Raw genomic sequence first — 27,582 nt, 5'->3', positions numbered from 1 at the left:
CCGGCCCCGCCGATTGGCTCGGGGCGAGGAGAGCGGAGCGGCGGAGCCGCCGCCTTGCAGCCGGGCCCGGGAGTCGGGGAGCCGGCCGCGCCGCCGCGATGAGGACGGCTGTGGTGCTGCTGCCGGCGCTGGCCGCGCTGGGCGCCTACTACGTGTACCTGCCGCTGCCCGGCACCATGTCGGAGCCCTGGAAGCTCATGCTCATGGATGCTTCTTTCCGGGCCATCCAGGAGACGGTAAGGAGCAGCCCCCTCCTCCCAGCAGCGGGCAGCGAGGCGGCCTGCAGCAGAGGACGCGAGGCAGGTGGCAGGCAGGGCAGTGAAGCCCTCGCTGCAGCAGCCTCCCTGAAGCCGAGAGGGGGCTGCTGCTGTCCGCTGCCCCTCAGCCCGCTCCCTCCCTCCTGGCTCTTGCAGCCCCTGCCAGAAGCAAGGCAGAGCCAGGGCAAGGAAGAGGCACTGCCACTGTCACTTGGCAGCCATTGCTCTTGCTTGCTGGATACCTAGCAGAAATCCTGAATGTTCGTGTAGTTGCAACCTGGAAAGGTGCTGGATGCTTTCCCCCCCTTGGGGAAGCTCTTTCTAATGTAGCAAAGCTAGTGTTTGGGGTTTTGCTCTGAAGTAAAACCCTTCTACCTTTCCGCACTTGTCTTCTGGACTAAGTACAAACAGTCAGAAAGCCTTGGGCTGGTCTGAGCTGCGTAGATGGAACGGATAAGCAAATGAACAAATGTCCACTTTTGATTCTGGAAATGCAGCCTGCAGTGGCTGAGGCCAGGAGCCCTCAGGGCGTTGGAGCACACCTCCTAAGCCAAGGCTAGCCTGCCCACCTTGCAAAGAAGGGGTTTGCTGGGGAGGAGGGAAGCATCCTGGGGTGCTGGGGCCCTGAGTGTGCTCGATTCTGGGTAACCTGTGACTGACACATCTGTCATTCTCTGATCTTCCCCTCCCCATGTCTCCTCTGTTGTTTTTCTGTGGTATGGACCAGAGGTTACAAAACCTTTTACATAAGTGTCTTGTATCAACTTCGTTCCTCTTTGGCTGCTGTAGCCTAATCTCTTTGGAGGGACCCTTGTAATAGGGTTGCCCCTATTTAAGCATTTCTAAAAAAAAACCCCAAAAACTATTTTTCTTTGCTAATACTCATTTTATTAATGCTGTGTATATGATGCACAGGTTTAGAAAACAGTTTGTGATATTTTAATGGATGTGCCTCAGCTCTTTTCCACAGACCAAGATCATAACTTTATCAGAGCTGAACAAGCTTTTTCCTCGCGCACAACGTACCAAGTCTTTCAAGGGTATCGGCCAAGTCATGTGAAAGGGCTCCATAACAGATCCCTTCTTCAACAGAAGTTAAAAGAGTGCCCAGAACCTTGTGTGACCTTCATTTGTGCCACATGAGCACCTCAAGTAATGCAATTGTGAACTTGAACCTTAATCAATTCACAGACTTTAAAGGCAGAAGGAGCCCTCTGTGATCATGTACTAGTGGGACTTCCTGGATAACAAGACACAGAATTTGATCTGGCAATTTCTTCTTCAAGTCCATGACATCTAGTTGAAGGAGAACATAGCCTTTGAAACAATACCTGCTCCTACTTTTGATATATGGAGTTTGCTCTCTGGTTCATACCAATATCATCATTATTATTTACATAGCACATTAGAGAGACATGCTGCACTCCTGGGTGAAAAATGCTGAACAAGTAAGACTCCCTGCCCTAAGTAAACAAGAAAAGGCAGGATAGAGCAGGCTGGCACCTTAGAGCAGGGGCAGGCAATTATTTTGGGCGGAGGGCCACTTACTGAGTTTTGGCAAGCCATCAGTTGCTGCATGACGGGCAGCCCAGGGCAGATGCATATTAATTTTCTAAATTTTTTGGGGGCTCCATGGACCGGATAGAATGGCCTGGCAGGCCACATTTTGCCCACCCCTGCCTTAGAGAGTAATGGGATCAGAGAGGCATGAGCTTTCTTGAGCAATGGCCAGCTTCTGACATCTACATCAGACAAAGGCTGTCTCCTGCAAAAACATATGCTTCTCTGAGCCAGTTAATTTCTAAGGTGCCATCCTCCCCTGCCTTGACTTCAGACTAACACAGCTGACTACCTCCCTTCTTAAGAAGGAAACAGGTGAGGATAATACAGAACGAAGGCAGAACTGGGTGTGATCCATTTATATACATGTTGTTATATATAGTACATACTGTAGATTAACCCTTCAGCCTTCAAGAGTTTGTTTTGCCAAACAGAAAATGGTTGGCAAATTATTAGCTGGCTTTCCAAAGCTGAAAGATGGCAAGATGTCAGAATTGGCTGATTCCTATTATAAATGGACTCTGCACAAGTCCCGGCCGCTATTTGCATAAGCTAAAATCAGAAGTCTGGAATCAAGAATTCTTCCTTATTTACGCTTTTGTAGCTGTGACAATCCAGCAAATATGCAAGAGGTGAAGCGATTTCAGTTGATGTATAATTGTATTGGGCCAACTGTATAGTTGGGAGAGATGTCAGACAAGCTTTCAAGCACTTCTGTCCCCTTGCTTAGCGGCACTTTGTGCCCAAAAACTTGTCTAGCATCTCTTAACTATACAGCTGGTGCAATAAAAATTATAGACATGAGGTCTGTTATTTTCAAAGTCCATTTTTTAATGCATAGAGTACAATACAAAGTATACATTACCGAGGATACTTTCAGTAGAATTAAAAGTTCCCTTGCCTCCCATACTGGTTGTTACAACACTGAACAGTTTTATGTTGCTTTAAATGTGACCATTGAACTTTCACCTATTTTTGCATGTATTTTCAGCTTGCTTCTGTTTATCACAATAGCATCCCACAGGGGTTTGATTTGCAGGCTGAAGCAGGACATTTCTGCTAAATATTCTAATTTTAAATTCCTTGCAGTCCTTGCAATCCTTTCTCCTAAGAGCATAAACCTGATTTCACCTGCCTCTACTAACATGAACTGTCCTTTCACCTATTTTGAAGATTCACTTCAAACCTGTTTTATTATGTCTGTTAGTTAAGCATTACAGTTCCTTGGTAGGACTGATAAGTTTACTTCTAAGTATATCAATAAGCAGCAGCTATACAAAATGCTAGCAAATATAACTAGTTTTCAAAGCAATTGTAGTCATGTTTTAGCCTATATAGCTTTTTATGCCAGTAAATCTCCAAGTTAGCTGCTTGATCCTGTAAGAGGCTAGCACTGCTGGCAGTTTAACCTTTTTTTTTTTTAAATATCAGCTGGCCTGGGGTAAATGACTGTACACCCAAAACATGAGATTAAAATACAATCAAACCTTTGTATTTCTGGCTTTAGACCAACAACATACTTAAGGTGTTTAAAGTATGTGGGCAGTAATAATAATACCTCACTCCACATACGCTACTGCACTAAGTTTTCCTTAGTGCTGACTTAGCAGGGATGCCATTACAGCAGCAACAATAAGTAGCCAGTGTATGGGGGAGCCCATGCTGTGGCAGCAGAATTGGTGCTTCCTGTTTCACTCCCTGCTTTCTAGCAAAAAAAGGCTAATGATACCTTAGTGCATCTGTTAAGTTTCACAAGAGATGTCTGTATCATTAACCCCGTTTTGTACTCGTGGAAACTGAGGCATGACTGGTGAAATAGCTTGCTTAAGGTTACCCAGCAAGCCATTGTCAGACCAATGAATAGTGCCTTAGTCCCAGTACATTGTGGCTCTACTTGTTAGGCCACATTGCTCTGAAGAGACATCAGAAACTTATTGCCGTCAGTGGGTTGGGATCAGAAGATACGGTCTCCGTTTGGAGATACAGTCTCCAAATCCACGTGTACCAATAGTTTCATGCATTACTAAAGTGAAAGCTCCTTTGGGGTTGGGCAAAGCACCCACTTGCAGTTTACAGTAGCACCCTACATTCCTTCAGGACAGGAAATAAATGAAACGCGCACTTCTTCTCAAGCTGAAACTCAGGTAATCAGAACCTTAAGCAAGTGGAAGTAGGCCAGACTACAGGGATTAATGTCTGAGTCATGATGATAGGATTTAGCCATAGACCTAAGCTAAATTCCTGATAATGTCTTAAGGTGTATCCCTTATTGCTCTTTAAGCAGTAAAACAAATGTGCGTGCATTTTACTGGGTAGAGGGTGCAGGAGTTATCAGTTGTTTACCTGATGCCCCCTTCTAAAACATTTATTTCTGAATATTGCTGCCAGGTGCTGTATGTTCTGCTGCTGACTAACCTAATTTACTAACACAAACAGACTTTCTGAACTGGAATGTCTGTGACAAAAGAGGAAGACAAATGGGCTGAGTTTGGAGGGCATCAAGAAAGCCTATCTGGAGGGGTTTGGCAGCTGTACCATTCTTCAGCCAAGAAAATCATTCCATGCTACCCTATTCCCTGTCAGAATAAAAACTGAGACATGTTACAGTCAAGGGCAGGGTGGGAGTAAACAGCATTACCTCTATATTTGACCTTCTACTGTCTAATGCATCTAAGCCACACAGTCTGCCGAAGTGCCTGAGAGCCTCATACACAATGAATTGAATGCTTAGCCAGCCAAGTCACTCTTGCTTCTGTATGCAAGAACGTTATCTGAGAAAAGGCTTGTGACTATCTTCTGTGAACTGTTATGCATGGGTCCTATCTTGATACGCACTCAGCCCCCAACAGTTCCCACTGAGACTTTGCCTACATGGAAGCTGAGCTCTGCTGAAAAAGCGGTCCTTGCATTGAAGACAGAATGGTGAGAGCAGTGATGTGGCTGGCTTGGATAAAACCATCTAACTGCCTGAATGAGTGTATGTGCAAAACCCGGGATATAGAAAAATAATTAAGACTTTGTAAAACATTCAGTCTTTGGTTTGTTTCCATAGTTTATGTTCAGTTCTACTGAGATTCAGGATTGTCCTCGTCTGTTGAAGGAGGGAGTTCCACATCTATGGATGTGCTACAGAAAAAGCTCAGTCACTCAACTTTCACAAAACTTCCTTTATTTGGGGCAGGATGTCAGTGGACTTTTGAGATCAGCTCTGAGCAGCTCTTGTAGGTGCAAGTGCAGCTGCAGAGAGAGAGTTCGTCTCATATCCTTGGAGAACAAGTCAGGACCTTGAAATGGCCAGAGACCAATTCAAGGGCCTTGAATTGGCAGTGAAGGGAGTGGAGCATTGAGCTACTGTGTTCATGTTGGTCTGCACTGAACTGCGTATTCTGGGTACAGCATGTTGCAATCGTTTCAAACTTGGAGGTCACTAAATTCATACAAGAATTTGGTTAGTTCAGTGCTTAGAACAGAGATGGCTGTTGGTGGCTTCTAAAGGGACATACACATTCAAAGCTTCTCTGGAGCTCAGTTGAACTAATTTAGCTAAGTTGAGTAAGGCTCTTGTGAGGTGCTGTGGTTCCTTCAGCTGCTAGGACCTTCCCAGGGTGCACTTTGTGCTCTGATCACAAGCTGCTGAGTAGAACTGTTTGGAGCTCTCAGAAGTGCATTATGTACTGGTGGCTGGGATGAGGTGGTTGCTGTCTGCCACCAAAACTGGTGGCAAGTAAAGCCCAGACCAAGAATTCTGTGTTGCTAACAACTTTGGAGCTTAAGCAATAGCAAGGAACTTCTATACATTTTCCCCAGTGTAGCTGGGTTGCTGTGAGGTGGGCTGTATCTCCAAGGATAGGGCATGTACTAAGTAAGAGCAGGAGTGGTGAGCATTTTGGGCTCCTTGCATGTTTAACACCTCAGCCTTACGGCTCTGTAATCTTGACATTTAGAGGACAGGCACCCTGGCCCAATGAAGTAGTTGTAAGCCACTCCTTTAAAGCATTTCTCTTTGATCTCTTTGCCCTTATTGCAATCCCAATTGCTTCCCCATATCTGCATGGCCTGGTCTTTTCTTTGTTAAAATATTTCCCGCACTAAGCTCAGATGTATTGACTGTGGCCGTGTCTACACTACATCCTAACTGGGTTTGTTGGGAGTTGCAGAGAAATGCTTTACTCTTATCCACATCAGCCATTCTGAGCTGCTGGACAGTCAGGGAACTCTGCAACTTAAGCATAAACTTTAGAAGCCTTGTGCAAATGTACTTCAGGGACTGACCTAGTCCAGTGGTGTCCAACATTTTTTGCCCTGTGGACACTAGGCCCATCCATGGGCTGGTCCCACCAGTGAGCCCAGTCCAAGGTACACAGAGCAGGTGCAGTGGGGGCTGATTCAGCCATGGGGCCTGGAAATCTGGCAGTAGTGAGGAGGTGGTAGTTCTAATTGGCACCACACCTCCACCACCAAATATCCTGATTGGTGTGGAGCCCTGTGGGTCAGATGCCATGGCTTTCTGGGCTGGATGTGGCCTGTGGCATGGGGTTTGAGCACCCCTAACCTAGTCCAACAGCTTAAGAAAGCTGCAGCTTCAAAATGGAGCCTTAGGCTGCTGGCAAATTTCTCATCCTGTACTAAGCCCAGAGTGATTCCAAACACTTACTCACGTTTGCATAATTGTTTTGGTCGGTCTTCCTTCCCCACGGCTCTTGTGCAAACACATCTGCAGACACTGATTCCTGCGCAGCTTGCATCATGTCCTGGTATCTGCAAACAGTCCAGTACAGGTGACTGTCTTTTCCCAGAATGTGCTGCTTAAGAACATGGTTAGTGAAACCAATAGGTGCAAATGCAAAAACATAAGACATAAGAAAAGCTACTAAATGGACATGAATTGATCCATGTTTCTTGTTAGTGGTTATGATCACCTGGCCTGTTGCTGCTAATACAGTCTTGGTTAAAAGTTGTGGGGTAAGCAAGGCTTTAGCATGGCAGATCTAGTGGAGGGGCAGGGGGGAAGCAGTGTGGTTGTGCTCCCTCTTTGGCTGGAGCCCCTGCTTTTGCCCAGCTCTGGCATAGGTGAATGTTGCTGTCACCCTTTGTCCCTTCCTTTCCCCTCCTGCTGAATTCAGTGGAGAGGGAGATGAAAGGCAAGAGCAAATAGCAGCAGTGCTCTTCCCCCGAGCTCTGGAGCCATGCAAAAGCTCTGGCTGCACCGCACTCCAGTCACCTGGTGATCTTAGAGTTCACTGCTCATGAGGAGCTCCAGCAGAAACCTATGCTGACTGGGTAGGGAGCATGGAGGTCAGAGCACAGCCACAGTCCCACACACCCCCTTGCCCTAGTCCTGGATCCACTATTGGCTTTAATCTTTGTACTCTCCTGTTTCTAGTTCTCACATTTTCTTTAATTTTGGTTTCTCTCTATCTTTTGCTTCTCCTTTTCTGCTCTTCTCCTTCCAGCCTCTCCCCTCCCCTCTTCCCCTGCCCATCCAACACACAGAGGCCACTTACAGACTAAAAAAAGCCAGCAAAACCAAACCGTACTTTACCAGAAGCAGCAGCTTTGGCCTGGCTCTGCAGCATCTATATAGATCAGGTGCTTCAGCAGGGCTTTTTGGCACTTTTAGCTAAAGCTGATTCAGTCAGCTATTACTAATAGCCTATTTACCTTTATCAGCTGTTACTAATCTAATAGCCTATTAGATAAAAGCACCAAAAAGCCCTACTTAAAGTACCTGATCTATACCGACACTGGGGGACCTCAGTCCAATTAAATTGCTCTGGACACGTGTGGGGCTTGGTGCAAGAATGTGCCGAGTTTAAAGCAACGTTTTTTTTGTTTGTTTGTGTGCTTGTTTTTGACGTCTGCAAGCACTGAGTGTGACTTGCAGTAGTCTTTCACAAGAAAGGTGAGCACACGGATGTCAGTGAAGGCCTGTGCACTCCTTATTTGCTTGTGTTGACTGATCTGCTAGTAGCCTTGCTGCCACTAGGTGTTCCCAGAGTTGGAGCAAGTCTGTGGCTCTACATAGATTTTCATTAGGACAAATCTGGCTCATTATCTCATGTTGTCACAAGCATATTCTCAGTGCCCTACAAATGATGCCCCAGGGCTAGATCCAGGGAACTCCACTGAAGTCAAAAACAAAACATTGATAAACTTACTGGACTACTCTGAACCTCAAGGGAAGCAATTCAGATGGTTGAATCTATCTGAAGTATTTCTAATGCACCTTTCACCTTTATATCTAAAGTGTTGACTATCTTTAAAGCAAAAAAATAAAGTGGGTTTATCCCCTGCCCTCCCCTTCTCTTCCCTTCCCCTCCCTGACAAACTGAGATCTTTTTTGTTTTGTTGGTTGGGTTGTACAGAAGGTGGGGATTGCTGGGAGGCTTTATGAAGTCAAGGTAGCTAGACAACATGTGAGAGCTTCTTAGACACCCTGACTGCTGGGTCCTCTCAGTACCCAGGTCAAACAGTTTTCTGTAAAACCAACAGGAGTTGAGCCTTATAATGGGATGTTTCTGACTTCTGGGGCTATCCGGTAACTGTCCAGAGAGACTGTGAGCTCCAGTGAATAATCTGGAAGCCACCATGTTAAGTGTTAGCTGTTGCATGAAACTACAGTGGGCAGAAATTTCACAAAATTTCCTTGCAAAATTGCCTTCGCTGTTTATTTTTGGTTCCTAACAACCGCACCAGGATGGATAAGGTCTCGGATCTTTAGCTGTGGTAGAGCTGCACAGCACCGCTGAAGTCAAAACCAAAATCTTAATAAACATACTGGACTTGCTGAACCTTAAGGGAAATGTATTCCTTCCCTGAGAGCAATTCTTTTGACCCACACTGATATGCTTTTTTCTAACATAGCATGCAACCTTGAATTAGATTTGCCTAAGAGAATTTAAAAGGAACATATGCAGAACAGCATGATCTGGAATTCAAAGATAAAAATTTGTGTGCATTCAGCATTTCCTAGGCTTGGGTAGATATTTCTTGTGCTTTTGTGGTGGACTTTTTACAGCATATTAAGCTTGGATTTGATTTATAAAGTCTCTGGAACCTGGGCCCTTTCTTTAACCACTTGATATTACCATATTTGAAGCAGGTCACCTTCATTAATGTCCCTCAGATTTGGAAGTGGATTCCCCCCCATGGTTCACCAAACAGGGTTTTCATAGTTTTTTAGGTAAACTTCAAACTTACCTGTGGAATCCATAGTTGGAGTGGGATGTAGGAGTAGGTTACAGGGATCAGTTTGCTTTTTATAAAGCACCTGGATTAATGTTGCTGTCTTAGTTCTGGTATATCGAATATCTGAATGCTGATGTTCCAAATGTTGTAAAATGCCATAGGCAGGAAATAGTGCTATAAATCTGAAGTGGTAACAGTCCCAAGGCAAGGACACTACAGAGTACAACAAAGCTTCCTCTGCTGAGGTTGCTCCAAAACAGGTTTTTCTTCTGTGCATGTCTTGAAGCAGTGTGTTTCTGTCCTCTGTCCAAAAGCTCTTATACAATGGTACTGCAGGATGGTAGTCTTACCACTGGAAAGTAACTAGAGAAAACAGCAGGGCAGAGGTTAGTAAACAGATAGGAATGTTTCTTAACACAGAAACCACTAATGAAATGTTCACCCGTAGACGCACTTGGAAAATGAGGAACAGATTGACATTTAGTAGGTTCCTTTGCAAAGCATTTATGTTGTTTAGGAATCTGTCCATGATTTTCAATAAGGCATGGTCCACACCAAAGTTTAATACTGGTATAACAACTCCAATTGGGGAGGGAGGGGGGCAGGGGTTTCTTACACAAAAATATTTTAAGCCAGCATAACCTGCTAATGTGAATGCAGTTACACTAACATATTGATGCCGTATACCAGCATGGCTTATCTCCTTCCTATCTAGAAATGACTGTATGGGTGTGAGGAACGCAGGGAGGTTGTATTAATGCAGTTACACCACTGTATCTAAAGTAATAAAGTTGTATGTATGTTACTCCGTAGTTATGTGAAGACATCTTTCCAAATACATGCTATTTACATTAAGTAAAAGGTCAGTTCTGATACTAGTGTTCCTGTGTAACAATAGTTTCCCATAGATCTTGGTCAGGGTTACTATTCCTGTACCACCCAGATCCACACTGACCTACTGAAAATGGCTAGAAAGGGCTTAGTTTCTTGCTCATTCCTTAGCACAGTGGTGCTCAATCTGTGCCAAATGTGGCCCGCAGAGCTATCGTCCGCAGGGCTCCCCAGAGGTCTGGAAATTTTGTAGTGGGGGGAGCAGTGGCTATTAATATGGCCAGCCTCCCCCTGCCAAATCCCCAAACCCCATTCCCTGCGTCAGATCCAAGCCACGCACCCTTCCCTTTCCAATGAGTGGGCCATGCTCCCTTCCTTCCCTCTCTGTGGTCCAGAACAAGCTCTTTTCCCCTGCAGGGCTGCACTGGGGCTGTTTTGTGAGATGGTGTCCACGCAAGCACACTGGCTGGATCTGGCTCCTGGATGGACCAGGCACTGCCAGTCTGGCCCACTGGGCAAAAAGGTTGGTCACCACTGCTCTAGCATGCTTCAGGCAGTTCAAAATGGCAAAACCCTTCTTGGCACTCTTTAATAAGCACTAGCAGCTTTGCCCTTGGAGATGTACTCCCCACTTGGTAGTTTGGGTTGATATCATCTCTTTGTCTGTAGACGTTGCAGGGCATGGGTGGGGGGAATCATGTATTACAACCACAATTGCTATAGAAATACAGTAATTTATATACTGGGAAGCAGTCCTCTACCATTCAGGTGGAAGAGCTCTTAAGCTGGTTAATGTAGGTGCTTTATCTTTTCTGCAGAAAACAAACGTGGAACCAAGAGCCTGCAGTTTAAGGCATAAGGAAGGGAAAGGTTAGGCCACTGCAGTTCACCAGAACAAAGGGCACTGGGCTGAAAGAAGATCATCAGCTGACCCTACTCCTAGAAGTGTGACCTCATTTTAGGGAATTCAGAGAGTCAATGCAGGCTGGGCTGCCTGGTGAAAACCAGTTTCCCTGAAAACTTCCTTCCCTTCTGTCACAACTGTCCTGCTTTCAATCTTATTGTCAGTAACTGGGGGAGGGGGGCAGTTGTTTTGTTTTTGATTTGTTTTGTTGGGTTTTTAAGGAAAAGTCTCAGTAGAAAGGTTCATTCTTCAGGGCAGCTCTTTTTACATAGAATAAGATGACTACTCTGTGCTTATGTCTCCTTTTCCAAGCTTTTTAAACATTGATTAAGTCTTATGGTTGCTGCTGCCATGAAGCAGATGCTTACAATAAACTTGGAAATGAGTGAACTGAGATGTAGACACAGGTTAAGTTAGCAGTTTAAACTGCTTCAAGCTGTAAGAAGGAAGGCAGAATAATAAAATCAGTGGTGGAGAACTTAGACTAGAGGTCCATAGTTTCCTTGGAAATGCTGCAAACACTTTTGTTTTAGCTGGAAGTATGTGCAGGTGTTACTGCCCTCTACCGGAAGAGCTGTGAATGGTACTTCAGGGCTCCATATTGCTGTATTAGGGAGGCTTCTCATACAGTCTTACTCAGTAGGTTTCACTTGGTGGTCTGCAGACTATGTCTGAGGGATCCGTGAAAGATTATAAATCAGTCAAAAGTGTATGAATACCCACACTTGCAAGTCAAAGCGGTCCACACCTCCGTTCAAAATTTTTTAGAGGTCCACAAATGAAAAAAAGGTTGAAAACCACTGGTCTAACTACTTTTCAAACATCTCAGTCTTGGAGGTGCTAATCGTGTGAAGTGGTATGACAATTGAAAAGTCTTTTGTTACCATCACTTTCTTGGTGTCTGTCTCATTGCAAGCACTGCCGTTGACATATCATCAAACACCGTTGAAATGAGGTAGGATGAGTTTGTGAGTAATACAAGTGATTAGCATGTAATTTTGTCATTTCATTCTCTTTAATTCTTTCCTAGTGCAACCTGGTTCACTATCTAAGACTCAGCCATCACTTGACAGTCCTGAATTATGTGATTGGTGTCCTTGACAAATTGGAGAACCCATCCTCTGAACTGGTGAAGATCAAAGATACCCAGTTTGATGGAGTAGAAGTCAGAGTGTTTGAACCTTCCAAGAAGGAGGACAAGGCACTAAGGCGTAGCGTGGTTTACATCCATGGTGGAGGTTGGGCCTTGGCAAGTGCAAGTATGAATCTATCGTTAATTAAATAGAATTAAAGTGTGTTCTGATCGGGATGGTTTGTAAGCAAAATCTTTCCTCATCCCAGAGCTGGAAATGTGGCTGAGACGTACCTGATTTTAAAAAAGAGGGTCCAGTAGTAGCTATCTTGACTGTGCCACATGAGAGACAAGAGGATAAAATGCATCCTTTAATAGCATGTGGGCTACAAACATACTGGGAAGAAATAATAATTACTGCTTTGCAGAAATTACCTTGAAAATTAGGGCGTCTTACCTGGCCACAGAAGTATCACTCCATCAATGGCTGCAGACAGTGATATCACAGCCACTGATCCAGCCATGCTGTTTGGCCTGTGGTTTTCAATTGTGGTAATTTTAAACATTCCTTTGCCTTTTCTGCTCTCAGAGAAGTTCCTCCAGCGAGTCTCTTCAGGAAGAGCTTCCATACGCAGCTGTTCTGATGCCTGCTAGAACTCCAGCAGCTTTATTTGTTCTGTAGCAATTTGCATGGCACTCCCACTGTGCAAAATGTTTGTATCCATATTATTGGGCTTCATTCAAATCACTATAACTCAGCTGTGACTAACGCGTCCTTGCAGTTCATGAGCTGTAAAAATTACTGGCACGCATACTACAGTTAAATCTTGAGACTGGGTACTTAATATATTTGCATATTCTACATCCCCCATGAAATAAGCATTCAGTAGCCAAAGACGACCAAAATTATAGAAAATAAGTCCTGGGAAATAGGATGGTCTTGATCCTGCTGCCAGCTTAAGTGAATAGCCTCTTTAATAGGATTACTCACTTTAGTAAAAACAAGGTTGAACTTGGTGTGCAAGCTGTTATAAAATGATTGTGTGTGTGATGACTCAGTAGCATGTCTTACCTCCATGGCAAAGGTAAAGGTAAGGTAGACAGATGAAATGACCAGCTGGAAGTTGTACAAAAAATGATGATGATTTGAAGGCAGGAATTTTCTGTTCATTCTATAGCAGGTAGTGCTTTATCAGTTATTGCATTCCAGTGATTTACATTTACATAAAGATTTGCTGATAGTAATGAGATCATTGTATTGTCTGAGATTCTTGTTTATTGTTTTCATTGATCCTTCTTATGAATCCAAATTTATGTGTTGCCATATAAAATGTTAATAAACTTGGAACAGTCCATCATTAACATATGGCTCTTTTATTTCTAGGAGCAAGCTCCTATAACAATCTCTGTAAAATCATGACAGAATCTCTGAAGGCTGTAATTGTGTCAATTGAGTGAGTAATCTATAATCAATAAAGTAATTTAAGGTATTTATAAATATGTATCTGTATAAATGAGTGAGGGTTGGTTTTTTTAATCTTATCTCTATGACTTGTTTAAATGGTTCTAACTTGGAAAAACCATCTTTTTAGCAGTAAGATATTTTTGGTCCTTCTAACTGACAATGAAAATGAGCGTGGTTTCTGAATATGATTTTAATTATGGCCCCATCAGTTGTTCTAGCTGTTTAAAACCCAATTGTAGAACAAGAATAGGGATAGCCACTATAATTGTTTCCTTTAAGAAATTCTTTGTCTATTCAATATTGTAGATGCATATAAAGTTCTTAGCCTAAGATTGAGTAAATCACTCATGTTAAAATGTTGCTTTGAGGATCATAATGCAAATATAGACACAGACGTTATCGTCTACACTTTGAAGGGAAGTAGAAACATGCATCACTCAATCTCTCTATTCAGTTGCTGGGATTGTGCATGGTCGTTGCCACTGTACTTTCCAGCTGGAACCTGAGATTTGTGAGCCAGGTTCAAATTAAGAATGTTTCATGTCCATCCAAGAACAAGGGTTTAAACTGTATGACACTGCTCCTAAACCTAAATATGCTGTGAAGCCTCCTGGCTTTCTGCTGTTCTGCCTACCGCATTATTCCATAGATCTGATTGGAGCCATATGGTTTATCCAAGGGACAAGGCAGTAAAGAATGAAGGCATCTTTTTGGATAGAGGCATCCACGTAAGTTGGACTAGCCTCTCAAGCCACTAAACATGCTGCAACTTCATTCTGACGACCCCTTGTCAAATTTAACATTTTCATTCACAAAAGCAAAGCACTTAATGCAGTCATTCAAGTTCTCCACTGGTGTGTTCAAATTTGAGTCTCATTATGTTGACTTGATGTTTACTGATAAACTATATTGAAATGAATACTGTAAGGGATAGGCTTTTCAGCACCTTTTATTGTCTCTGTTAATAACTGCCAGAGTTAGAGAACAGATGTTGGTCATTGCAGAGAAGTAGCTATCACCAGATTCGAACCCCCTTATTATTCCTTTTATTGTTTAGGATGCTGTAATTCCGCCTGTTTTCTTGAGTTATTGTTGTTTGTCTTCTCTCCCCAACCATAATATCTCTCAATCAAGCCTTTTATACTCAATTAGTGCAGTCTAATTTGATTTCTCCTTGGTTTAATTGCACATCTCACTTGCATGATGCATACCCAATCTGTTGTGCAGGGGGCTCCCAAAAACCTATCTCCTCTCACTTAAAGTCATGTAATCTTCCATCTGCTTTCTAAAGTCCCAGAAGATTGAGGAATTGAAAAAGCTACTTATCTTGGTGTTGTGCCTCAAGTTTGTTTTGCACAGCTGATTTTCTGTTAAATGCAAAACTTTCAGCTAGTAGAATATTAAAGTGGTCACGTGGACCCCTGCCTTTCAGTTGCGTGCATTTTTTGGGTCAAATCACTTCTAGCATGTGTTGAGAACATGGTATCTGAATGAACGAATCCAGGGATAACCAACACCTGGCCCAGGTGCTAGATCCAGCCCATGCAGCCATGTCATTTGGCACATGGGTGCTGCAGCAATTGATATCACGACCAAATTCCAGCTTGATACAGCTTTACATTCCAGTTTGCAGTTCAGCCCTGTGCTCTGGATATTAGCCTATGTACTGGATCCATGCCACTCATCCAGGTCAAGTTAGGCACCACTGAACAAATAGGCTGGAAATGCCATTTTTATAGCCTCTTATATATGCCATTTCCAGAATCCAATGTAAAAAATGTAACTGACTTTTTGAATACATCAGAAAGTCTTAGCTGGATTTGGCTGATATAATTAATCATTTTAATTCTCATTCCTACATCTTTACTCACGAAGGGCACTATATATGAGTGTGACTTGTATCTTTCAGTTGTGAATTGAGGCACTAGAAATGAAAAATAATGTTCCCCAACTTGAGAAGAACAGATGGCCAGATGCAAGAAAAAATGAGAGGAACGGAGAAAAATGCTGTCTGGAAGCAACTCATATTAAAGATTCCTTTTTGGTCTGGGGGAAGGAAAAGTGTACTTGTAGGTGTATAAAAATAAAGTAAGGAGGGGTCATTCTAACATGGGTGTTAAAGGGTAGCAGGTTCCACAGCTGTATGTCCTTATATCACAAAGGCAGGCAGTCTATGTGATGATAATACAATCCCTAAGATGAGTGGACCTATCAGGATGATGCTTTTAATATACCTGTTCCTATACCACTGGAGAGGTTAAACTAAAGTCCCAGATTTAAGTCAAGTCACCTCTTTATAGGTAATAAAGAACATAGAGCAAGAGTAGCAAGCTCAAATATGCTGTTGCATTTTGAGGGGGAAGTAAGATAAGGCCTAGACTGGGATTTAAGATACAGTGTTTGAAGCTTGTTAAGGCCTAACATATCACGATCTGCCTACAATGTAGTCTTAGTCCATGCTTCTATATGCTTTTGCCTAAACCCTACTTCCATTTGCATGCAAAACCATCAAGTACATGTTCCATTGAGCAATGAATCTGTACTTTGTTTGAATTGCTGGAGTATAGGTTAAAGCTCAAGCTGAGTTTAGCTCAGCTGGAACCCTCTCCCAAACGTGCATACATACTTTGCAGTAAGGATGCTGGCAAAATCCAAATGCTAATAATCCTCTAGTATCCTAACCACAATTTCCTTTGGAGGACAGAAAGGTATTCCTGCAATTGGCAAAATATATTGGGAAAGAATCATGGAGCAACTCCATACAAAGAACTGTGGGATATGTCCCATGACAACGTGGGCAAGCATAGAAACAGTAGGGATGCAATAAAATGCAGGTTGGGCCTTTCTGCTGGAAACTTCATACTCATGTTAAGCTAAACTAAGATCTGAGATCCAGGTAGGAATCACCCAGGTTAACTGTTCAGTGTAGATACAGCCTTCATTAGCACACATTGACTAACACATTCTAATCACAAACATTTAGTCTATGTAAGGCTTAAGACCCTAAGAGAATGGCAAGAACCAGTCCTGGTTGCTGATGGCAAGGGCATGTGTTCCTGCTATGGGGCTTTCACAATAAATGAAGAGAGCTGTACAGCTGATAAAAGCATCTGATCACCTGACACTTCGAAAAGATTAGGTCAAAAGTCTCAACCTAACCTGTGGGCCCCTAACTGACTCCAACAATTAGGAGCACTACAAAATAAAGCAAGCATGATCATGACTACTGCTGCTACCTGCCATTATTAATGGCCGTTGAGGGGGAGGTAGTTTCAAAGCAGTGCGCAGCTGGCACTCTTTTATATCTTTAGGAATAAACCACTTGTCTCAAACTCCAAAAAACAAGAGATTTTGAAATGTAATTAATCCTTTTCTAGAGAGAGAGGTTAAAACCTTGAGTGATTAAAAGTATCTTTCTGAGAGTGTTTTCTGTAACTGCAGCAATTTTAAGGCAATGAAATATCCAAGGTTGTCCCATTAACTTCTTTAGTGGAGGAGTTAGCAGTCTTTGTATAGCTAGAAGATCAGGAAACATTTTGCTTCAAATTTGCCTGGCTTTATACATTTATATTACTATACCACCTACTGGGCACCAGCTTTAATTATGAGCTTGTCACATGTAATCCCACTTTGGTGATCTGGCTCACAGGTTGAAAGACAGCAAATGCTGGCTGCTGCTTTCCCTGCACACCAGCCAGGGATGATTGACTGACCAGCTGCTCACAACAGTCCAAACAGGAAAAACATACAAAAGAAAGCAGGTTCCCCTCTGCTGTGTTCAGCAGAGAACAGTGGCTTTTCTACTACCTCTAGTGGACTGATAATAAATTACACATGACAGATTTAAGTGGCAGTTCAGCCAGCATGTGTATACAAAACTGCTTGGAGAAAAGTCAAATGAAACACACTGGACTTTAATGCATGTTAAGGGAAACCTAGATGCAGCTGAAGGAAAACAAATTAAGCTACAGTGAAGGGGAGTAGGACACACATTTCTTATCGCACAAAAATGTCTGAGATCTCAAAATTGCCCTGTCCCAAATGGCACAAAGTTTTGATTTTGACCATTTAAATTTTTTTTTCGTTTTACCTTATCTGCTTACACGTGTTCTAAATATGTTTAGAACCAAATAACTGGAATTCTCACTTATCAAAAATGTTGTTCCAACACGTTCTAATTTCAAAACTCTTCTTTTCAATTTGAGCCAAGAAGCTCTTGGAGCATTTAAATCTGAGAATTGTATAGCTTTTGCACGGACCTCAAAAGTTCCTGTAATCCAACCTCCTGCCCAAGGTAGGATCCTCCCCATCTAAATTGTCCCTAACAATTGTTTGCCTAACATGCACTTAAGGACATCCAGTGATGGAGATTGCACAATTGCCTTAGGTTATTTCCTCCCAGGCTTGCCCACCTGCATTGTCAGAGTATTGTTCTATACCCAAACTGTATCTCCCTTGTTTCAGTTTAAGCCCATTAATTTTTGTCCTGTCACCTATGGATGAGGGGAACAACTGATTGTCATCCTCTTTATAAAAACTCTGTTTGTATTTGAACCCAGTTGCCCAAACTCCCTTGGTTTTCTCTTTGGATTAACTTAATCCCAGGTCTTCCTGTCTTTCCTCATGCATCATATTGTCTAGTCCTAATTAATTTTTGTTGCTCTCCTCTGGACCTTGCAGCATGTCTATATCTGTCTTGAAAAGACTGGGGGAAAAAAGTACTCCAGATGAAGAAGGCTATATAGAGTAGAAAAATCGCTTCCTGCTGTAGCATCTGACACTTCTATTAATAAATCCTACTATTCTATTAACTTTATTTCTTTTCTTTCTTTTACCTTATACTATTGATTTATATTCAGCTTGTGATGCACTGTAACCTTTGGTCCTCTTCTGCAGTACTTCAGCCTAGCCAGCTCTTCCCCATTTTGTATTTCTGGATTGGTTGCTCCTCCTAAGTGTCATACTTTACACTTGTCTGTACTAAATATCACCCTATATATTTCCAGCGTATCAGGGCTTTGAATGTTCATTCTGTCCTCTAAGTTTTAACAATATCTAACTTGCAAAGGCACAGCAAGGATGCATTCATTAATGTCTGTGATGCTTCTTGAGATCCTCTGCCAGCAGATATTGCGGTATATAATATTAAATAAATATTTCCTAGTTTATTTGTATCCTTTTAGGTGAGCATTAATCTTTCATTATTAGGATTTAACATTGTAGAGGGTGTATATATACGAGTATTTAATGCCTTCTGTTTTGCTGATAATACTTAAACTGCATAGAACACAATATTTGTTGTGTTGGTAGTACATTGTAATCCTTCTAGAAAGGTATTTTTGAGTAATGACTGTTCTACAGAAGCCTCTCTTTCTTCTTTTTGTAGATACAGGCTGGTCCCAAAGGTTCATTTCCCTGAGCCATTCAACGATGCTTTCCGTGCAGCTAAGCATTTTTTGCAGCCTGATGTCCTAGCAAAATACTCGGTTGACCCAAGTCGAATTGCAATATCTGGTGATAGCGCAGGAGGGAATTTGGCTGCTGCTGTGTGCCAGCAGGTAACAACTGCTGTTATCTCTAACACTAGAACAGTCCATAATCCAGTTGTGCACATGGGGATATGGGTTATTTGGGGTGCATCATCACAAGGTAACTTACTGGATTTAAAGGGTCATACCCAATTTGCATGTTTTTACATTTTGTTCTTGTGTGCATCTCATTGGTCCACGGTTAACTGAATACATATGTGCTTAATTCATAAATTCATTTCCCAATTTTGTACAGTTCTTGCACCTGGAATCCTTTGTCAAAGGGTTTAAAAATTGCTAGTGTAATATTTTCTTTCTATCTGCATCTAAAACAGTGTCTTTCAAACTGCCTTTCCATGGTAGAGCCCAACTGTAGGGAAAAAATTATTTTCCTACTACTTATTCAATGTTAATTTCTAATTTAAATTAAGAGGACTAGGATCTGGTTAGGATATTTAAGTAGTAATTGATGGTTCAGTAAGGTAACATCATCTTTTATCATATCATTAACCACTGATAAACAAGTTGATTGTGTGTCTGGGACAGTGAATTTTCAGCTCAGTCTTAAAGTTGCAGTAATCCTGCTCAGTTAGTTCTTGAGGACCAGCAGCCATGACAGAACACTTTTTTGGCATCTGCATGCCTAATTTTTCTTTCATTTAACATGGGTGTTAATTAGTTGTAGTGTTATTATTCAGTGATGCAGAACTGGGTCCGGTGAGAGAAGAACCAAGTTTAGGCTGCTAAAATTTCAGATTAAGAGCAAAATTGTCTGCCACTCGAGTTATACCAGAAGAGAATGTGGCTGTCAAACACCAAATAGATGTCCACCTCCATCCTAGAGGAATTCCTTTCAGTGAGACCAAGACTGTAAGATCTAAGTTTGAAGAGTAATGACTGTTTTTGTTTTACAATTTGATTCAATCTTCCATTTTCCTTACAGCTGAGTCGAGACACCAGTGTAACTAACAAACCAAAACTGCAGGCTTTGATTTATCCAGTCCTTCAGGCATTAGATTTTAACACCCCTTCATACAGACAGAACATGAATATGCCTGTTCTTCCCCGATTTGTCATGATAAAGTTCTGGATAGACTATTTCAATGGTAATCCTGACTTCGCCCACTCAATGGTAATTAACAATCATACTGCCCTTGATGTGAGCCAGGCTGTTCCTTACAAGGGGCATCTGAACTGGAGCTCTCTCCTCCCTTCAGTATTCAAAAAGAACTACAAGCCTGTAATACAAACCACAGGGAAGGCTGAAATCCTCCGGGAAATACCTGAACTACTTGATATACGTGCAACTCCATTGCTAGCAGAAAAAGACATTTTGCAACTACAACCAAAGACTTACATCCTGACATGTGAGAATGATGTCCTTAGAGATGATGGGGTAATGTATGCAAAACGGTTAGAGAACGCTGGTGTGGAGGTCACACTGGATCATTTTGAGGACTGCTTTCATGGCTGCATGATCTTCACTGTCTGGCCTACGGATTTTTCTGCAGGACTTCAGACCAGGGAGAGCTACATAAAGTGGCTTGATCAAAACCTTTGAAGGAAGAAAAATTATCTCTAGAAAGCACAAAGTGGTCTATCTAAAGCCCGCTGCTTCCAAAAAAAAATGTGCACTTTTACTCTGACATCATCCATTCGAGATTGTGTCATAGCCTTCATTTTGTGTACCACTAACTGCTTGGTTCATTAGCTTGAATAGCCTTGACAGGCATAGCAATTTGTAAAATGCTTTTTTAAAAAGCTAGTCAATGTGAGTTTCAGGTGGTGCCTTAATTGCTGCCACAATGAATAAATCCTGAGCAGGTGTAAGCAAGTACATCAGTATTCCTGAAACTTAAGTCTGAAAATTCCTGAAACAGAATTTTCAAGTCTGGCTACCTACTATTAGACAAAGACCACAGTTTTCAAAATGGAGTCACTAACATTAGCCATCTCAATCTTTTATTTAGGCACTTAACTAGGAGAAGCCTACTTTTCAGACTAGCTAAGCATCCGCACGCTTGACTGAAGAAGCCAAGGGATGCTGTGGGTGCCCCTCCACCTTGAAAAGTGGTGAAGGTGCTCAACAGTGAATTTAGGCACTGGGCCTTTAAGGATATAGACTTACTGTTATTTATTAATTTTTTTAAATTCCAGTTTTGAGGCAGTTGAAAGGCAAGCTTCTTAGCCAAAAATGGAAACTGCTTTGCAATTTGGCCCTTATTATGATAGTTCCTTTAAACCAACACAGGGTTAAATAGCTTTTAAAAAGGAAGTAGCATAGGGAAGTCCTTCTTTTGGTTTTAAGAGAGATAACATGGGGCCTATAAGGCACACTGCTCCTACACATACTTGTTGTAAAACAGTGATTCTCAACTAGTGTGCCACAGTTGAGATCCTTTCAAGGGTACCACACAATGTTAACACTGTTAGGTGTGCAAACATGATTCACAAGACGAACTGAGAGATTTAAACACGGATCCAAAGTGTTAAAATCATCTGACCTATTATGATTTTTCTGAGTCCTTTTGCAACAGAAAAACTGATCTACTATTTTTCCATTAAAAAAAAAAAAACAAGTGAAAACTAAGAACTGGCATTTTCCAAGGGCTGCCTCATATCTATAAACAGTTGGGAACCCCTGCTATAAAGGCTTACACAAAGCACTTTATGCAAACAAAATAAAAACCCTAAAGTCCACACAGATTAAAAAAACAGTCAAAAGGCACCACCAGTGTCTTGCCACTACAATGGGAGTAGGTATTAGTTATCAGGTTATGTGTAGAACTAGATCTTACATGAATTTACCACTTTACGGTTGCATTTTTGGCTAACTGCCCTGCCTGTGTCTCGCTTTAGAGCCTTTTCAATTTTATGACCACTTTAAAATAAATATGAAGTGTTCTAAAAATAACTCCTGTGGTTTGCACTAGTGTTTGTATTTAATGTTAGCAATTTTTGTTCGTTGAATTTCTGCTGTGCTTGTAGCTTCCAGTCCATTGTCTTCCATGCTTGCTGGAAGCAAGCAAGCAAAATCACAAGAGCTAGGCTTGAATCTGCAGTCTAGATCCAGCCTGAAACTCTGCTGCATCTCTTCCTACCATGGACTGAATCCAAATCTCAGAAAGGAATAGCCTTGGCTATTATGGAAAATAACTGGAGAACCATGACTTGAACTTGTAAGACAAGGAAATGGAAGCTACTTACAACAGTGTTTATGGAAAATAACTGGAGAGTCATGACTGAACTTGTAAGACAAGGAAATGGAAGCTACTTACAACAGTGTTTATTCTGCATAATGTTTATTACATGCAAAAGAAAAAGTTTGAGCAAAAGCCAGGAACTGCTAGGATGAGGAAGGGAGAAATGAGTCTTGTAATAAAAGCAGGGCTGTGGGACTTGAGATCTGGGTTGAATTCCCAGCTTTGCCATAGACTTCCTGTGTGACCTTGGGCAAATCATGTAATCTCTGTGTGCCTCTGTTTCTTCTCCTGTATGAGGGAGTAATACATGCCTACCTCACCAGGATCTTGTGAACGGTAATTCACAAATATCACTGAAGCACTCTGATATGGCACAGATCAGAGATGGCACAGAAAGAGCTGAATTTCCACCTCTACAGTTTATTTTATTGTCTGGTCCCATGCTGCTTTGTGCCATTCAGTAACCTTTGCTTTGTTGAGGGCAACTCAATTTTTTGATTCATTCTTTAAGGGTGCATCTATACGTGCCAACTTAAGGTGCTTTAGCCCAATTTAAAGCGCATTAAGGATGCGTGTCTACACATGCGTGGCCTTAATGCACCTTTAAAATGGCGATTTTAGGCTATTTGCACCTAAATGTAATACCAGGTATCAAATTTAGGTGTGAGCAGCTAAAGCGCATTAACGCATGTGTAGATGTATTAAGGCATGTTAACGCTATGTATGGATTGACTTGGAACTACCTTGAGTCTCATGTCAGTCTGCACGCACAGCATTACTGCACTTTAATGCATGCATGTGTAGACATGAGAGTAAATTGCCTTAATGAGCATTAAGCTAATGCCCATTAAATTCAGGCGCACCTAAATGCATGTGTAGACATACCCCAAGTTGCTTGTTGCACAGACCTAGGCAGTGAGTAAGTCTTCCTGGCTTTCGTCAACTTATGATGGAACATTTTAAAATGGAACTTTTTATTACTTGATTTCTAGCATAGGGTTCTAGAATTTTCTAAAACCTGTGGGCTCCTATACACGGCTCCAACATGCTGGAAATCCAGCGTGTTGAAGTGGACTTGATTAATCGAGTCTGCTGGAGCACGGAAATAAAACGTGCTCCAGCAGTCTCTGACGTCACATGTATCAGCGTCCCGTCCCCCATGCCAAAAAATGGTGGCAGGGCACTTTGAACTAAAGTTCCTTGGATAAGCTTTTGTTCGAAGTGCCCTACTGCCATTTGTCAGCACGGGGGGCGCTGATGCAAGTGGCGCTCGGGTGCTTTAATTAAAAGTGCTTGCTAATTAAAGCATCCTTTTCCTACTCCACGTGCCTCCCAGAGGACATGTAAAACTGCCCCATGTGCCTGATGGACCAAACTGCCCATAAATTAAAAGGAGAATAACTTGGGTTATATTGTATCATAACAAAATCAGAATATTGTGTGGCTCAAGAAAAGCTAGCCACTGAATAAGGTCAGGATCCATATTATGTCATGCAACTTTAAATGAACCTCTCATTGAGTTCACAGTTGCATAAGGGGCCAAATAAATTGCTGGCATAAAATTTAGTAGGCCAGTAATTTAGCTTTACATCTCTATATATTGAAGCAGAGTTTGGCCAATGTATCCAAGTATCCCAAGATGCAGGAAGGTTCAAACTCTACTCTGGATTTAAAATCCCCAGCTTCAGGAGTATTTGGACAGGGTTCTGTTCAGACTTACAACTAATGCCAACCAAAGTTAGTATATACACTCAAAAGTCATGGCAAAGCATAACGTAGATCCTGCTCCAAAGCACTCTGAAATCAAAGGGAGATTTTTACATTGAACTTTAACATTTGGCTTTGACTTAGCTTTGTTCTTAAACTAAAAACTGTAATACTAAAATAACCGAATATATAGTTACCTACAGGCTTATAAAATTTCCGCCAAAAACATTAAGCCACTATAGTACTGGAAAAAAAATCAGAAGTTAATATTTCTGTAATCACAAGGTTATGCACTGTGATCATAAAGTTGGCCTGAAACCTACTTGCAAAGTTTTCAACTAGCATGTTTATGGGTGACTTAAAAATCCCTAGTATGAAGGTATAAAAGAACTACTGAAGTTTCTTAACTCTAGTGAAGTGGATAGCACAGCTAGAATATATATTTATGGAGCTGGTTGTAAAGTTCCTCTTGCACTGAAGCATGTAATATTCATAGCACAAGAAATGGAAGCAAGTAGATAACTGGAACACATTTATTCACTAAGGGCCAGACCCTGTTCCACCTATTGAACACTTAAGCAGTATGTAGGCAAGGCATCTAAGCGGGATCCTATTCCACCTTGTTCAAGTCCCTAAAAATAATTAAGCAAATGTGGATGGGTCTTCCTTCTCCTCCTAACCACTTTTGATAAAATGTGACTTACCTTCATCTGAGCATTAAGACTATGCTACACAAGTACATATGTTTAATACTGAGACTTAGATGCACCATAGGTGGAACAGAATAGACCCCAAGTCACCACTATCTTAGGGCAAAATCCACGGCAGCAATATAGAAGTGACAGTAACAGTAACAGCTTCTTATATCAAAGTTCTGAACTGATTGCACCTTGTGAAGTAATTCAAGTATATGATATGTAGCTGTAAGGATAGGGGACACGTTCTGTATGTAGCAAATTACAAGGAGTCAGTTACAGCTCTGAGAAATCTTGGTAAGGTAACACAAGACACTTGCCAGGAATTGTAAACCACAAAGTAAGCCTTAGGATTATTCGTGTCTCTTCCTATTTCTTGTCTCCTTTCTCTAGGTTTTTTTTCCTTTTTTTAAACAAACCCCTTGGTTGAAGCTCACCGGTTACATTTGGTTCTTAGTCAAACTGCTGTAGGGCCATGGTAACTCCAGCTCACAGCAGCATCATTCAGCTGAAAGCACAATTGATCCAGTTTTAATTGTTATGTAAATCTGATCCCTGCCAGGAAGAGATTAAGGTAAATCCATGTTACAATGCATCAATTTTACTCCACTGAATCTACAATTTTTTAATAATCTCTACTTGGACTCTTCCAGTCTCAAATCATGCAAGGTCTTTACTAGAAGGTACTGAACTCTGTTCCTTATTCATTTCAATGGGAATTCATGGCAATTAGCCATGGGTCCAGTATTTATTTTTCAGTGTATAACAGTAATATTTTTCAGTGTTTTATATTTAACTAAAAAACTAATTTAAAAGACAGTGCACAAAGAACTCAGCTATTGGGTTTTTGGTGAAGTGTCAACATTTTTTTGAAAATATGTTCTCTTCCCCATGCATATTAGCGCCTAGCCATCCAAAATAAGAAGTTATTTACAGTTGTCAAAAACAATGTTAAATTCTGTGTTCCCTGAAAAACCAAAGAGTGGGTCACATAACAGAGCCAGTGGTAGTTACAGTCCTTTCACTCATCAGGGAAGTGATAGTAATAATTCTCCAGGAAGGGCACTGGCCAGAGTTTTAGGGAGAATTTAGATGTCCAACTTGAATCATTTTAAAAGCCTGATTTTTCAGGGAGGTAGATGGTCAGTACTTCCTGAAAATCATGGTCTTGTAATGCTATACAGTAAAATTCCCGCATTCCCTATAGCAAAATTATGTCCCTAACTTGAGCAGAATGGGCCCACTTTTGTTTCTAAGTCAGAATTTATTTTTAACTAATTTTCAAATGCTGTTTAGAATTTGTTTTGCCATTTTGTGACTTTTAGTTGTTGTTAAGCTGTGGGTATATATTGTTTATCTGTTACAAAAACTCACCATGATTATCTGAATAAACAGCCAATGACAAAGTAGCGGGTTAACTTAGTTAAACCCTGCCTCTGTAAGCTGCTAATATCTGCAGGTAATAATATAAATAAAACCCAATTAGTTTAATGTTTTTGTGCTTGTGAAGATGTTCAAGAACCAAAATGACAACATACTTGATGTGTGTTCATTTAGTATCTTATGCATGCATGACCAGTTTAGCTTCTTTCCCACAGCCAGGGAAAAGATCTTGTAAGGTCCAATTAGCAGGTGTGATACAAGTGTGTAATACAAATCGAAGACTCAATAAATAAAACAAAATGGATTTTGTATATCTATTTTTTTACCAGAATGAATAAGCAAAGTCATTCTTCTTGGTGGCATGGGTAATACAGTGTACTTTCAGGACTTTTCACTACCTGTATCCTAAAACTGAAAGAATGTGAGTTTTCAGGTATGTAATAGGCTGCCTTAAATTGATGCTATAATGTTTACTGAATGGAAATCAGTCAGTACAATGAGGTTGTCCTGAAAGGCAAAGCTGCTAAAGAAATATTGAAGACAGGACGTTTGTTTTCAAAAGAGAAGGCCTTCATCCCATGTCACTGTTCTGCTAGATGACCTTCTCTTGTTTGATTGCAGTTCTGTCAACTGACTGACATTGATCCCGTTTGTTCTGTTTGAATGACAGTGGGTCCCAGCACCAGTATTGTTTCCCTGTGTTTTGAAAGTATTTTCTTTACTCAGTCAGAGATGTATTCATTGAAGCACATACTTTCTCTCTTTGACAACATTTTACTTCATTCACACCATTGGCATTGCTTTGAAAGTGGCCTGCTCTGTAGTTTTATCACTTCTTCAAGCTGGGTGTTGCTACTTTTATATAACTCTATTCTTGTAAGACCTGTAAGCAGAGGGTATACAGAGAAGACTTCAAAATACAAATCCACAAGATACTATAATAGCAGAAGCCAAATGTGGATTGAAGAGTATGTCAAAATTGATATGGACCCCCTAGATTTGACAATGAGGCTTTGTTACCAGTTTTACTTTCAGGTAAATTATCACTAAACAGTATAAGCATTCATGAAGGTGTTCATGTACTTCAAGGAACACCTTGAGAAGCTGGATACCTTCAAGTCAGCCAGCCCTGACAATATACACCCCAGGGTACTCAAGGAGCTGGCGAGCATCATAGCCCAGCCCCTGGCACAGATTTTTGAAAACTCCTGGCGCTCTGGTGTAGTGCCCGAAGACTGGAAGAAGGCCAGTGTGGTGCCCATCTTCAAGAAAGGGAGGAGAGTGGATCTGGCTAACTACAGGCCCATCAGCCTGATTTCTATCCCAAAGCAGATTGTAGAAAAGTTTATTAAAGAGGCCATCCTTAATGGACTGGCTGACACCAACATCCTCAGGGATAGCCAGCACGGGTTTGCTGTGGGTAGGTCTTGCTTGACCAATCTCATTTCCTTCTACGACCAGGTGACTTATCACCTGGACAAGGGAGAAGAGATTGATGTCATATATCTTGACTTCAAAAAAGCCTTCCATCTGGTATCCCATGATCACCTCTTGGCGAAACTGGCCAATTGCAGCCTTGGGTCCACCATGATCCGCTGGCTGGGAAATTGGCTCTGTGGTCGGACCCAGAGGGTAGTAATTGATGGAAGGACTCACCATGGTAGTAACTGATTGACGGACTCATCATGGTCTCCTGTGACCAGTGGGGTCCCCCAAGGCTCTGTCCTTGGACCCATATTGTTCAACATCTTCATTAATGATGTGGACATTGGAGTCAGGAGCGGACTGG

At 41.7% G+C, this 27,582-nt stretch overlaps 1 protein-coding gene across 1 annotated transcript; it reads left to right on the top strand.

The window, feature by feature from the left end:
• The first annotated feature begins 12 nt into the window (after positions 1-12).
• Positions 13-22,122, top strand: NCEH1 (neutral cholesterol ester hydrolase 1). The gene is made up of 5 exons (XM_019503309.1): positions 13-236; positions 11,771-11,999; positions 13,197-13,266; positions 18,664-18,835; positions 19,749-22,122. Exons 1-5 carry the CDS (start codon positions 99-101, stop codon positions 20,364-20,366), a joined length of 1,227 nt encoding a protein of 408 aa, XP_019358854.1. The 5' UTR covers positions 13-98; the 3' UTR covers positions 20,367-22,122.
• Positions 22,123-27,582: the final 5,460 nt, after the last annotated feature.

Source organism: Gavialis gangeticus, unplaced genomic scaffold (genome assembly GCF_001723915.1).
Source record: "Gavialis gangeticus isolate Ggan-Ray unplaced genomic scaffold, GavGan_comp1, whole genome shotgun sequence".
NCBI lineage: Eukaryota > Metazoa > Chordata > Crocodylia > Gavialidae > Gavialis > Gavialis gangeticus.
This window is presented reverse-complemented; position numbering and strand designations above follow the sequence as displayed.